The sequence below is a fragment of the Ornithorhynchus anatinus genome, chromosome X1 (genome assembly GCF_004115215.2).
Source record: "Ornithorhynchus anatinus isolate Pmale09 chromosome X1, mOrnAna1.pri.v4, whole genome shotgun sequence".
Classification (NCBI taxonomy): Eukaryota; Metazoa; Chordata; class Mammalia; order Monotremata; family Ornithorhynchidae; genus Ornithorhynchus; species Ornithorhynchus anatinus.
In genome coordinates, this window is record NC_041749.1 from 89,151,105 (window position 1) to 89,166,087 (window position 14,983).

Below are 14,983 nucleotides of genomic sequence, written 5' to 3' on the forward strand. Positions count from 1 at the left end.
TGTTGTGAGCGCTGGGGAGGATACGAGATGATCAGGTTGTCCCACGTGGGGTTCACAGTCTTAATGCCCATTTTACAGATGAGGTAACTGAGGCACAGAGAAGTAAAGGACTTGCCCAGAGTCACACAGCTGACAAGCGGCGGAGCCGGGATTTGAACCCATGACCTTTAGAGGCAGCGTGGCCTAGTGAAACGAGCAGGGGCTTGGGAGTCAGAGGACCTGAGTTCTAATCCCCAGCTCCACCACTCGTCTGTGGTGGGACTTTGGGCAAGTCACATGAGGGCACTGGAAGAGCGATAAGCTGAAATCAATCAAAACTTTGTCCTTGCCTTTTAGTGGCCTCTCTTTTAAGATGGATACGCTGATACGGACACCCCGTAGAAAAGGCTAGAAAACGGGATATGGATACACACCCAGCGTGGTGTTTTTCTGAATGCTTGTTGCTGCTCAACCAGAATTCTTAATTAGTTAATAAGGTTGCACTGTAAGTAATAAGAATGACACGTTGCTCGTTGGGACCACTTGAAAATTTTTAAAATTCTTTGGGTTTTTTTTTTTTTTCCCCGTCCTCGATAATTTTTTTCTTAAAGGAAACCTGCATCTTGATTGCTAGCTTGTCCTCTACCATGTTTTACACTTTGCGTAGTTCTTTATTTCTTTATTTTTTTGGTGGAAGTGATTGAGGCAGTTCACCCACAGAATTGGAGATTTCTAATTAAAAAAAAAAAAGTGCTGGAGCAGCTTTAGCCCTGCGGTGATAAGGATCCTGCTGTATCGTTCAATATTTCTATAGTCAATCCCAAGAGATGTAAAGCTCTGATAGCCCGAAGAATATAGAGGGTCATTTGTAGCCCTTAATTTTTGCTGCTGTGTTTCCCACCCACTCTCTCACCCATGATCTCCAGCCTCAAAATGATTTTCTACCCAGGGTTCATGGGAATTAGAAAGAGCGACGCTTATTCATTCGGGAGAAATGGTACGGATCTCGAAAGAGCGCGTCAGTCGTGTCACCTCCTTGTGATCGAAAGTCTGGTGGAAGAACTAAGTAGCAAAAGTAGCCAGGGATGCCCTGTGGCTGTTCTGAAGTTACCAATGTGTGTGAGTTTGCGGGGGGGAGGTTTCGTTAAGTCATGAAAACCTTTGTTGTTTTCAGAAGACACTGTGAGCAGTTGGGATCAGTTTGGCACCTCCTGCCTTTTGGGGTAAAGATCTGTGTCACGCCTTAATGAATAGAGAAGCGGCGGGGACCTGGGAGTCGGACGGCCCTGGGTTCTAAACCTGGCCCCATCCTTTGTCTGCTGTGTGACCTTGGACAAGTCGCTTCACTTTTCTGTGCCTCAGTTACCTCATCTGTGCAGTGGAGATTAAGACTGCGAGCCCCAGGTGGGTCGGGAACTGTGTCCAGCCGGATTAGTTTGTATCAACCCCAGCGCTTAGTACGGTGCCTGGCACAATAGTAAGTGCTTAACGAAAATCATTTTCAAAAAATAGAGCTTATACGTGTCTTGGTAGAGTTGGAAAATATGCAAGGTAGTGAAATTGCTCCTGAGCCCTCAAACGACGTGAACTCTTTCTCTGACTGCCGGTCGATCCCAACAGGAATGAGCTGTAAATACACTAAACACATGCAACATTCCCCTTTAATGCCAAGTGAGAAGGCGAGGGCTTTATAATCGCTTTTATGAACCAGCTAGAGCGTTTAATATTTAGACCCAAAAATGGCAATTTTCAGTAAACCAAGGATAGTCTATTTAAATCAGTCCCCACCTAAAGCCATACGCGAACCATCATCGTGGCATTTGTTAAGCGCTTCCTATGCGTAAAACGCCGGGATAGATAGAAGATCATCAGATCGGACCCGGTCCCCGTGCCACACGAGGCTCACCCGGGCTCTGGCGGAGCCTGTTTTAACAGGCATCTCCGCGTAGTACAGCCTTTTGGATTTGAAGATTATGCCGCCACTTGCGTTTTTTTCCCGGGGACGTGTTTGTAACAGAAAACAAGGGTGTGCTTGGTGGATCTCTCGTTTTTTTTCCAAACGGCATTTTCATTCAAATCGAACTCGGTCTCTGCTCTCTCGGCGCCCCTCGTCACGGCGTTTCATATCGCGTTTCAGCGGGTCCTTGAATGGTCTCTTTTGTCCACTCGACGTCCGGTTCTCTTCCGGAGCTTGGAGAGGGATGGGGCCCCAACCACGAGCCCTCATGCCGGGAGGCCCTTGGGAGACCTAGTCCGGTCTGGCCCAGGGCCAAATGTCAATCATGGGTATTTATTGAGCGCTCACCGTGTGCAGAGCACGGTGCTGAGCGCTTGGGCGAGGACAATATAATTGAATTCCCTGCCCACAACAAGCTCAAGGGCTAGAAGAGGAGGAGACTGTCCCCCAGGAAGGCTGGTTTGGGCACTCCTCTTCCAGCCCCAGTACTCCCCTCTAGACCGGAAGCTCGTCGAGGGCAGGGAACGTGCCTTACCCTTACAGTGCTCTGCCCACAGTAAGCGCTCAGTAAGTGCCACTGTTTTGATTATTTTGCTCTAAGGCCGCCACCGATCTAAGGTTGGGGTTGTTTGACTGTTCTAGCGGCGCTTGGGGAGACTGTTGCGTGTCGGCATCTGCGGCAAATATGGCCCGTGGCCCTCTCTGCGCCGGCCAGATTCGGAGGAAGGAATCCTGGGATTTTGCTGGGGCTGGATCAGGAATTGGGTTGGGTCAGGCAGACAAAATCTGACCTTGCTTGTCACCACTTGGGGCAAAATCAGCGATTTCTTTGATAACCTAGAGCGTGTTCTCTGTGTGTTTCTCTCTCTCTCTCTCTCTCTCATGAAACTCAGCTTCTGTGTGAAAATAGACTGTAGGTAAATCTAGACATGGCACAGCGAATAGAGCACGGGCTTGGGAGTCAGAAGGTCGTGGGTTCTAATCCCAGCTCTGCCACGTATCCGCTGTGTGACCTTGGGCAAGTCCCTTCACCTCTCTGGGCCTCAGTTACCTCATCTGGAAAATGGGGATTGAGACTGGGAGCCCCAAGGGGGACAGGGACTGCGCCCAACCCGATTTGCTTGTATCCACCCCAGTGCTTCGTACAGTGCCTGGCACACAGTAAGCGCTTAACAAATACCCTCATTATTATTATTATTATTTATTAGACCTAATGTAACTGATGATCCTCCGAATGGAAGGACAGGGAGAATTTGCTTGTGTTTGTTCAGCTGTCATAAAACTGTGAAGTGCATTTTCAGAGTGGCCAACATCATCAGGTTCTAACAAATGTCGGTTTGTTAATTACTACTGTCATGCTCTTTATTATGGCTTGTCAGCTATCTTTGGGTTAATTTTAATTTTCTTGTTTTTAAAATAAAGAGTAATAATGGTGATGATATTTAAACACTTACTATGTACCAAGCACGGTCCTAAGTGCTGGGGCAGATACAAGATAATCAGGTTGGACGCAGTCCCTGTCCCACATTGGGTTCACATTCTATGCAGGAGGGAGTAGGATTTAATCCCCGTTTTACAGGTGAGGAAACTGAAGGCCCAGAGAAGTGAAGGAAGTTGCCCAAGGTCACATAGTGGACTAGTGGCAGAGCCGGGATTAGAACTCAACTCCTCTGACTTGAGTTGTATCAAGATCTCTCTGTGTCTCCTGCTGTTGTTTGTGCAGTACGTATAGGATTCACTCCTACTCTCAGTATTCCTTCTCTAATGTTGAGAAGATGCTTTCTTAAGAGAGTTTGTTATTAGCAAAAATGGCCCTTGGCAAACTCTCCTTTCATTGGGAAATATGGGGATGCATTCCAGTCCCCCCCCTCCACTTAATTCCCATCTGTCCCCAGAAATACATCCATCCCCAGTTCTCCTACCTCGCGGGGGGGGGGGGGGGGTGAGGTTCAACAAAACCCCACGTTCCAGTACTCGCCCCATTTCTGCCCTCACGGGTACGTGCGGACGCGCACGCGACGGTTTTTTCCGACATTTTGTCAGGAGGGTGTCCCGTAATTCCCCGACAGCGCTCTAGCCAAAATGCATAGTGTTAACATGCATGGTGGCAGAACTGAATGTAGTCATGAAAAGGTATGTAAATAAATCAGTGCATAGAGGATTCATTTTGATAAGATAAGAGCAGATCTCCGTATACACATTTTCGGCCGTCTCTCGGGCTTGGAGATGATGCTATTGACAGCGAGATTGCAGCGGTGCGCGAGTGTGGCTGATAAGGCTAACACGCCGGTGACAATTATGTGCATATGAAGATGGAACCGTTTTGCGCCGTTCATTGGTTATTCCCACCGCCTGGTGCGGTTTGAATTTCTCCCTCCCGATGTCGGTGATATCCTGAGGTCTCGGCTCCAAGACGGTCCCCCTGTTTCTGACTGCTGAATAACAACAGACCGATCTGCCTTCTGTCATTGTCGCCGTTGTCATTGATCCGTCGGGGCGTCCGAAGTTTCGCTTCATCGTGTCTCGGAGATGTTTCTCCAGTCCGCCTAATTACGATCACCCCCTTTTCGGCCTCGTCAGAGAGCAGCTATTTGGGTATCCTGTTGGCCACCGTTCTCCTCCCGTTTAACAGCCAGAGGAAGTGTGATGTGCTGGGCGTCGCCTCTGGAGAAGCAGCCTGGCTCAGTGGAAAGAGCACGGACTTTGGAGTCAGGGCTCATGAGTTCCAATCCCAGCTCTGCCACTTGTCGGCTGTGTGACTGTGGGCAAGTCACTTAACTTCTCTGTGCCTCAGTTCCCTCATCTGTAAAATGGGGATCAAGACTGTGAGCCCCACGTGGGACAACCTGATTCCCCTATGTCTACCCCAGCGCTTAGAACAGTGCTCGGCACATAGTAAGCGCTTAAGAAATACCAACATTATTATTATTATTATTAAGTTAGTGGTCTGACTGCATTCTAGCACCAGCGTGGCGCAGTGGCTAGAGCACGGGCCCGGGAGTCGAAAGGTCATGGGCTCTAATCCCGCCTCCGCCACGTGTCCGCTGTGTGACCTTGGGCAAGTCACTTCTCTGAGCCTCAGTTACCTCAGCTGTAAAATGGAGATTGAGACTGTGAGTTCCACGTGGGACAGGGACCGTGTCCAACCCGATCAACTTGGATCCGCCCCGGCGCTTAATACAGTGCTTGGCGCATAGCGTTTAACAAATACCATTATTTTCACCGTTATTATTACTGTCGTAGTGATGATAATGCTACGCACCAAACACTGTATTGAGTGCTGGAGTAGATACAGTACCTCAGATCAGACGCAGTCCCTGTCCCACACGGGGAGCCCAGTCTAAGGGGGAAATGAGAGCAGGTATTTATTTGGTCCTCATTTTACAGATGCGGAATTGGGGCATAGAGAAGTTAAGTGATTTTAATAACGTTGGTGTTTGTTAAGCGCTTACTATGTGCAGAGCACTGTTCTAAGCGCTGGGGTAGATACAGGGTAATCAGGTTGTCCCACGCGAGGCTCACACTCTTAAGCCCCATTTTACAGATGAGGTAACTGAGGCGCAGAGAAGTGAAGTGACCTGTCCACAGTCACACAGTCGACAGGTGGCAGAGCTGGGATTCGAACCCATGACCTCGGACTCCCAAGCCCAGGCTCTTTCCACTGAGCCACGCTGCTTCGCCGATCCTTTGATCTCTTGGCCCTTTGCCCGAGGACCTATAGCAGGAGGGGCCAGGATTAGAATGCGGGCCAGCTGATCGCCTTTCCACTAGTTATTTTCCCAGTACTATTTATCCTGCCTTGCCGCTCGATGTGAGGTTTGGCAGGTGGAGGAGGTGTGTGGAACTGCTCCAGTAACTCATGAGAGACACCCATGTGCAGACATATCCAGGAGTGCATCGATGTTTCACCCACACTCCCTCTCACTCTGCTGCTAAAGTATTCAGTGTCACTCGGGCTTCTCAGCGGAGGCGCGTAAATGAAAGCATATTAAGGTGACCGGTGGGATGGGCCGGCTGTGACGGTGAAGCAGGGGATCAATCAGCCGTGCTCGTCGTGGGCGGGGAGTGTATCTGTTACCCTGTTCTTTCGTACCCTTCCGAATGCTCAGTACAGTGCTCTGCCCCCAGTGAACGCTCAGTACATACGACAGATGGATCTGGTGGAGGGTTCCTTTTCGGAGGGTTTTGAAAGAGAGGAGAGTCATGGGGACCGTGTCTACCGACTCTGTTTTACCGTCCTCTCCCAAGCGCTTAGTACAGTGCTCTGCATCCAGTAAGCGCTCAGTAAATACCATCGATTGACTGATGAGGAGGGAGGGATTTCCAGGTGGACTGACGGGCGAAAAAGACGGGTCGGAAATGGGAAGGTCACCACTGAGGGGCAGTTGGGTGGAGCGGGAGCCCCAGTAGGAAAGGAGAAGAGAAAGGTAAGAAGCAGCCCCCCTTTGGAGAGCTAGATGTTCCCTTGCAGGGGTCCCGGGGTGGCAAAACAGCGTGCGATCAGTTCACCCCGTTCCTCTCCCAGGTTCCGCTGACCACAGCTGCTCGTTCCTTTTCCGGCTCAAAGGCGATTCTGCTATCCAGTGTGTATTCTAGAACCTGTCGGAATCGTCGATAGGTTATTACGTGTTTCCAGGCCTTTCCCCCTTTTCTGTCCTTTTCATGCCGGACGACTGCCGGGGATCCGGATTTTCAGGTGAAGCGCGCTGGATTCTCTTCTGTTGTCCAGCTTGTCCTGATTTGCGATTTGGAAATCACTCAGTTATCAGAGGGCACTGAGCCCAGCTTAGCGGTACATTTTCAGGAAATGTGGCAGTGTGTACATCTTAAGCAAAAAAAAAAAAAAAAAAATTGCAGTTTGCATTGGGTGACTGTTGAGGGTGGACCTTATCGGACAGTTTCGTTCCATCTGTAGCATGTTTTTTTTTATTTAATCCTGTGTTCTCTTTCTCTAGGTGCACAGATTATTGACCTGATGATGCTGGTAATTGATGTGACCAAAGGGATGCAGACTCAGTCAGCAGAATGCCTGGTCATTGGGCAAATTGCTTGCAAGAAAATGATTGTGGTCCTGAACAAGATAGATCTGCTGCCAGAGGGGAAGAGGCAGGCCACTATTGACAAAATGACCAGGAAAATGCAGAAGACGCTGGAAAATACAAAGTGAGTTACTGACTGTGGACTGGTGATGATTATTGCAGTCAAGGTAGTCAAAAGAGAAGTCCCGTCCCATTCAGCTGGGCTGTTACAGCATTCATTCATTCACTAGTATTTATTGAGCGCTTACTATGTGCAGAGCACTGGACTAAGCGCTTGGAATGTACAGATCGGCAACAGATAGAGACAGTCCCTGCCCTTTGACGGGTTTACAGTCTAATGATGGTATTTCAGTGTACTAAGCATAATAGTCATAATAATAATGATGGTGTTTGTTAAGCGCTTAACAATCGGGGGAGACGGGCAGACAAGAACAATGGCAATAAATAGAGTCCAGGGGAAGAACCTCTCATAAAAACAATGGCAAATAAATAGAATCAGGGTGATGCACATCTCATTAAACAAAATAAATAGGGTGATGAAGATATATACAGTGGAGTGGATGAGTACAGTGCTGAGGGGGTGGGAGGGGAGAAGGGGAGGAGGAGAGGGAAAGGGGGGAGAAGAGGGTTTAGCTGTGGAGAGGTGAAGGCGGGGGTAGAGGGAGCAGAGGGAAAAAAGGGGGGAGCTCAATCTGGGAAGGACTCTTGGAGGAGATGAGCTTTAAGTAAGGATTTGAAGAGGGGAAGAGAATTAGATTGACGGAGGTGAGGAGGGAGGGCGTTCCGGGACCGCGGGAGGCCGTGGCCCGGGGGTCGACGGCGGGACGGGCGAGACCGAGGGACGGCGAGGAGGTGGGCGGCGGAGGAGCGGAGCGTGCGGGGTGGGCGGTAGAAAGAGAGAAGGGAGGAGAGGTAGGAAGGGGCCAGGTGATGGAGAGCCTCGAAGCCTGGAGTGAGGAGTTTTTGTTTTGAGCGGAGGATGACAGGCAACCACTGGAGATTTTTAAGAAGGGGAGTGACATACCCAGAGCATTTCTGCAGGAAGATGAGCCAGGCAGCGGAGTGAAGAATAGACCGGAGCGGGGCGAGAGAGGAGGAAGGGAGATCAGAGAGAAGGCTGACACAGTAGCCTAGCCGGGATATTACGAGAGCCCGTGGCAGTAAGGTAGCCATCTGGGTGGAGAGGAAAGGGCGGATCTTGGCGATATTACAAAGGTGAGACCGGCAGGTCTTGGTAACGGATCGGATGTGTGGGGTGAACGAGAGAGACGAGTCAAAGATGACACCGAGGTTGCGGGCCCGAGAGACGGGAAGGATGGTCGTACCATCCACGGCATGAGCTCCTTGACTCCCCCCCCCCCCCCCTCGTTCAGCCTGTCCCCAAATCCCGTCTTCGGTTCACCCTGCACAACGTGGCTGAAACCTGCCCTTTCCTCTCCGTCCAAATCGCTACCACGCCGATCCAAGCACTTCTCCTCTCCTGCCTTGATTACTGCATCACCTTCCTCGCCGACCCTCCTGCCTTCCGTCTCTCACCACTCGAGGCGATACTTCACTCTGCTGCCCAGATCATTTTTCTAAAAAAACCTGTTCCTTCGGTCCACATCTATCTACTCCTCGAGAACATCCGGTGTTTGCCCAGTCGCCTTCCCGTCAAACGGAAACTCCACACCGTCGGTTTTAGAGCAGTCGATCAACTCACAACCTCCTCCCTTAGGTCACCCATCTTGTACAAACAGCAACCCAACCCGTGCGCTTCGCTCCTCTAATGCCGACCTGCTCACGCCACCCGAATCTCGTCTGTCTCCTGCCAACCCCTTGCCTACGGCCTCCCTCTGGCCAGGAACTCCCTCCCCGTTCGTTTTCGACAGACGATCGCTCTCCCCACCTTCGAAGCCTTATTCAGATCACCTCTCCTCCAAGAGCCTTCCCCTACTAAATCCTCATTTCCTCTACTCTCTCTCCCTTCTGTGTCACCTATGCACTTAGATCTGTATCCTTTAAGCACTCGATGGGGTTTTTTTGGATGGTGTTTGTTAAGCGCTCACCACGTGCCAGGCGCTGTACTAATAGCTGGGGTAGATACAAGATGATCGGGTTGGGCACGGTCCATGTCCCTCATGGGGCTCACGGTTTTAATCCCCATTTTACAGAGGAGATAACTGAGGCGCAGAGAAAGTAAGTGGGGTGGCCCAAGGTCACACAGCAGACAAGTGACAGAGCCGGGGATTAGAACCCCGGTCCTCTGACTCCAAGGCCCGTGCTCCTTCCACTAGACCACGCTGCTTGTCATGACATTCACCCCATCCTCAGCCCCGCAGCACTTGCGCACATATCCGTAACTTACTGTATTCCCTGTCACCCTTTCTAGACTGTAAGCTCCTTGCGGACAGGGAACGTGTCTCCCCACTCTGTTATAAGGTACTCTCCCAAGCGTTCAGTACAGTGCTCTGTGCCCCGTAAGCCCTCAATCAATAGCATTGATGGATTGTGGCCAGGGAATATGTCACTTCTTTGTTTTGCACTTCCCAAGTGCTCAGTACGGTGCAGTGCACCCAGTCAGTGCTCAGTACTTATGACTATTATGCTTTTATTCCTACTCTGGCCTGTATTGCTAAAAAATGAGGAGGGGACCACCTTACAATATGTTATCGTGACCCTGGCTTTCTTTTGGGGATGTTCATTCTAGTACCAAGGCATAATTTGCAGTGTGGTCTTGCTTTTGGATTGTTAAAAGCAGCGTGGCCTAGTGGAAAGAGCACGATCCTGGGAGTCAGAGGACTCGGGTTCTAATCTCGGCTCCGCCACTCATCTGCTGGGTGGCCTTGGGCAAGTCGCTTCACTTTCGTGTGCTTCAGTTTTCTCATCTAAAAGCGGGATTCAGTAGCTGACCTCCCTCCTCGTTAGACCGAGCCCCCAGTGTGGACTGTGTCCTACCCGATTTTCTTGGCACAGAGTAAGGCTCAGCAAATATCACCATGATTATTTTTATTATAAAAAAGGTTTTGACACTTGATTAGGGAGCAGAGCGCCCTTACCGTGTAGCGCTGTTCACACCAGAATGCTGCCATGTGCTTGAATTTGAACTGTGTTGGGAGGCATTTACTCTCCTGGCGGGGAGGGTTTCTTTCAGTCGTATTTATTGAGCGCGTATTGTGTGCAAAGCACTGGACTGAGCGCTTGGGAGAGTACAGTATAGCAGTGAACAGTCACATTTCTTTCCCCTAACGAGCTCACGCCCTAGAGAAGCAGCGTGGCTCAGTGGAAAGAGCCCGGGCTTGGGAGTCAGAGGTCGTGGGTTCTAATCCCGGTTCTGCCACTTGTCAGCTGTGTGACTGTGGGCAAGTCACTTAACTTCTCTGTGCCTCAGTTCCCTCATCTGTAAAATGGGGATGAAGACTGTGAGCCCCACGTGGGACAACCTGATTCCCCTGTGTCTACCCCAGCGCTTAGAACAGTGCTCGGCACATAGTAAGCGCTTAACAAATACCAACATTTTAGAGAAGCAGCGTGGCTCAGTGGAAAGAGCACGGGCTTTGGAGTCAGAGATCACCGGTTCGAATCCCTGCTCGGCCACTTGTCAGCTGTGTGACTTTGGGCAAGTCACTTAACTTCTTGGTGCCTCAGTTACCACATCTGTAAAATGGGGATTAAGATTGTGAGCCCCAAGTGGGACAACCTGATTCCCCTGTGTCTACCCCCGCGCTTAGAACAGTGCTCGGCACATAGTAAGCGCTTAACAAATACCAACATTATTAGAGACGAGCTTACAGCCTAGAGACGAGTTGGGGGTAAAGATCGATTTATTTTCCAAAATAAAGTCAAACGCCCCTTGGAAATTCTTATCCCCCGTGAAGGTGGGGAATGGCGTGGCTAAACTGCTGGGCTGGGGGATCGATTGCAGTAGGTAAAGTCCCGAGAGGAATGAAGTCAACAGTTTGGAGATGAGCCTCCGGGAGATGTCGGGGCTACCAAAGCAGAGAGGAGGATCTGGAACAGCCCGGTGACATAAACTACTTCGAGAATTACTCGTTCCAACGTTGTGGGGATGGTGTCCTTGTCCGGCTACCCAATGTCGGAAAATCTTATTGTTTTATCAATTTCTCCGTTCCTCTCTGATCAATACAAAATAGCGGTCACTGAGATAGAGTGAGGCTTCCTCTTGGATATGCAGCGCAGAGACAATATCCTGCAGCTTCCACTTCTCCTTCGAGCCTGTCTGTGGAGGGCAAACAAGTATAAAGTGTTTTTGTTTCCCCTGCCATAAAGATTGATATACCTTCCTGATTATTTTTTTTTTCCACAGCAGACACCTGCAGCTCTGTCTGAGGCTTCTTAAGTTTGTTAAATTAAAGTCCCATCTCTGTGAAGGCACCAAATGTGTCATAAAAGATTTCATAGTTCTGCCTTTTGTTAGCAAAATTAATCAATCAGATAAAATCGACACATTTAGATAAGTGTTGCATAAGAATTCAGACTTTGTTATTCCCAGCGGAAGTGGATATGAGACTGTAAAAGTGGAGATAAAAAATTATATCTTCTTTTTAGTGAATTATTTGATCTTGCTGCAGTTTTATTTACTTGTCAAGGGGTAGAATAGGTCTTTTCTTCTGCTGCTTTAAAATCACTATCATTTTTGGTTTCATATATTCTAAATGGAGACTTTGGAGACAGGAATGGATATGCTCACTGTGCGTAAGCGGAACCATTAGAGATGAACAGTTGAGCTAATTAGACAGATGAATGAAGTCAGTTTTTAGCAAAATTTTCTACAGATCTCTTTTTGCATTTTTATTTTTTACTCTGGTCTGATACCTTTTAATTTGGGGGTCAGAGGTCAGATTTCTGACAGAAACCTAGGCGATAATGAGGTTTTGAATGAGCCTTTTCAGATTGTGAGCCCGACAAGGGACTGTGTTTAATTCCTTCCCAGCATTTCGTACAGTGCTGCGCCCACAGCATGCCCTTAATTAATGCTATTAGTACCATCTTGAATGTGTAGATATTCCAGAAGCTCCTTGCTTTTAGTCACCCTGGAATCAATCAATGAATCAATCAGTGGCATTGATAATAATAATAATGTTGGTATTTGTTAAGCGCTTACTGTGTGCAGAGCACTGTTGTAAGCGCTGGGGTAGATACAGGGTAATCAGGTTGTCCCATGAGAGGCTCACAGTTAAACCCCATTTTACAGATGAGGTAACTGAGGCACAGAGAAGTTAAGTGACTTGCCCACAGTCACACAGCTGACAAGTGGCAGAGCCGGGAGTCGAACCCATGACCCCTGACTCCGAAGCCCAGGCTCTTTCCACTGAGCCCCGCTGCTTGCTTTACTGTGTGCAGAGCCCTGTACTGAGCGCTTGGTAGAATATAATAGAATTGGTAGACACGTTCCCTGCCCATGACAAACTAATGACAAGGGAAAAAAAATTTCACCAAATTCTACTTTCTCCATTTGCCAGGCACTGTTCTGAGCCCTGGGGTAGATATAAAATACTCAGGTTGGACGTAGTCCATGTCCCACGTGGGGCTCACAGTCTTAATCCCCATTTTACAGACGAGGTAACTGAGTCACAGAGAAGTTAAGTGACTTGCCCACAGTCACACAGCTGACAAGTGGCAGAACCGGGATTAGAATCCAGGTCTTTCTGACTCCCAGGCCCGTGCTCTATCCACTAGGCCATGCTGTTTCTCTTCAGGGATTAGACTAGTGAAGTTAAAGGCTTGTAGGCAGATCTTCCGTTTTTCCCTCATGCCACGAAATTTATTCAGTTCTTTCCCATCTAAATAATCCTCCCTCCCATCTTAATTTTTATGGCCTTCAGCTGTTTGGGGCCCGTTATCATAGTGTAAATGAAAAGCAGACAACTGGCTGTTAAAAATCTTAAAATGAAGATGTCAAAGACCGAGCGTATTTTTGACCTCTTCCTTTTCCCTTCTTCTTCTACAGGACGGAATCGTTGTGTGTTCCTCACCTTAGCCCCGTTCATTTTGTCTTATGTGAAGGCAGGGTTCATTTTCATCAGAAGCGGTTGAACTTTGGCCTCCTCTCTGGTCTCTCTGTCTCCAACCCTCCTCCTTCCCAAGGTCACCTTCTAACCGCCCCTCGCTCTTAACTCTCCTCCTTCTGTCCCTTCCCACATGCTGTTTCGCCAGCCTACGGTTCCCTTTCTCTCCCCCCCCCCCCCCCCCCACCATATTGAAGCCTCATATTTGAAGCCCTTCTAAAATCCCACTCCTCCAAGAAGCCTTCCCGGATTAATTCACAACACCCGAGTCTTGCTCACTCGCCCACCTGCCAATTCCCCTGCCAGGGGATTCTAGAAAACGAGAAAGCTAGAAGAAAAATAGTGTAGATAGCAGATTTTAAAATAGCAATCTCAGTTCAATCAGTCAGTAGTATTTATTGAAATTCTCCTATGTGTGTGTGGAACACCGTACCGAGTGCTTGGGAGAATTAGACCGGAAGCTCGTTGTGGGCTGGGAAGGTGTCTTCCGACTCTGTTATTGTCTTATATTGTAGTCTCCCGAGCGCTTAGTACAGTGCTCTGCGTACAGTAGGCATTCAGTAAATGCGACTGATTGAGTAGATGTGATCCCTGTCGTCCAAGAGCTTACAGTCTCGAATCTTAAATTGACGACAGACAGGGAAAAGCGACAGAGAATAAAGATATGTACGTGGACGGATTCTGTTGTATTGTGCTCTCCCGAGCGCTTAGTATATTGCTCTGTACGTAGCGCTCAATTAATACCATCAATTGATAAGCGCAACGGGAACGGATTTGAGTGCTTAAGTGATGCGGAAGTGTTGAAGTAGCAGTCGTGGGGCTATAGTGCGGAGGGGTGAGAGATTAATCAGGGAAGGCCTTCTGGTAGTGATGTGGTTTCAGAATAGCTTTGAAAATGGGGGAGAGCAGCGGACTGCTGGATGCGAAGGGGGAAGGAGTTCCAGGCAGAACGGCTGGTCGACGAGAGATGCGAACAAGGCACGGTGAACTGCTTGGCTTGAAAGGAATTAAATGTGTGAGCTGGGCGATAGCGGGAGGAGAGCGAGAGAGCCGATTGCTTTAAAGCTAACGGTAAGGAGTTCCTGTTTGATGCGGAGAGGACTGGGCAACCATCGGAGGTTACTGAAGAGTGGGGAAACCTGATTTTAGAACGATTTTTTAGAAAAACGATCTGGGCAGCAGAGGGAAGTATAGAGTGGAGAGACTGAAGGCAGGAGATTCTGCAGGGAGGCTGATTCAGTAGCCAGGTTGGGATGTGGCAAATACCTGGACCAGGGTGGTGGCAGTTTGGGTGGAGATGGAGGTGGGTTCCGGAAATAGCGTGGAGGGAGAATCAGCGAGATTGACTTTCCAAGCGCTTTGTACAGTGCTCCGCACACCGTAAGCGCTCAATAAATATGATTGGACGAATGAATTGAAAAGGAGGGAGGGAGGGAAAGAGAGAGAGGGGAGTCGAGACGGGGAAGACGCTCGTGTCGTCACCCCTGTTGGGAAGGAGACGTGGAGGAGAGGATTAGGAAGGGAAGATGAGGAGTTCAGTTTTGGATTTGTTGAGCTAGAGGTGTCGGCAGGACGACCATCTAGGGCCCTGGAGGCAGGAAGAGATACGAGATTGCAAGAGGAGAAAGATCTACCCAACATTTCCTTCCCGGGTTTTGGGTCTCCACGCCTCCAAAACCTGGAAGCGGATCAGGATCCGGAAATCGAGTTGAGAGAGAGGGGTAAACAACCTCCCTTCTTTTTCCCTTAAGCCTTCCTTTTTTCCTGCTGGAAGCCAAAATGCCCTGAGGCCTGCTTTCCCCTGGGAGCTCCACTGCCGGCCCGTCACGTGCAGGGTGCCTCCAGCTGGTACCGGGCCTCGGGATCCCGTTTAGAGGAGCGAGGCACCTGGTTCAACATTAATTCCCGTTTTATTACACTACATTGCCCAAAAGTGTTTGGATAAAAATAATTGAATTTCCGAAAGCTTTATGGTTAATCGCTGGAATTCTCAACGCACA

The 14,983-nt window shown here is 49.2% G+C and overlaps 1 protein-coding gene across 1 annotated transcript in view; it reads left to right on the forward strand.

Moving 5' to 3' along the window:
- EEFSEC (eukaryotic elongation factor, selenocysteine-tRNA specific) overlaps positions 1–14,983 on the forward strand; it is a 312,677-nt gene that overhangs the window by 83,492 nt on the left and 214,202 nt on the right. Inside the window, exon 2 of the mRNA XM_007668320.2 lies at positions 6,892–7,099. Within this exon, the coding sequence (XP_007666510.2) occupies positions 6,892–7,099 (208 nt within the window). The remainder of the gene's footprint in view (positions 1–6,891; positions 7,100–14,983) is intronic.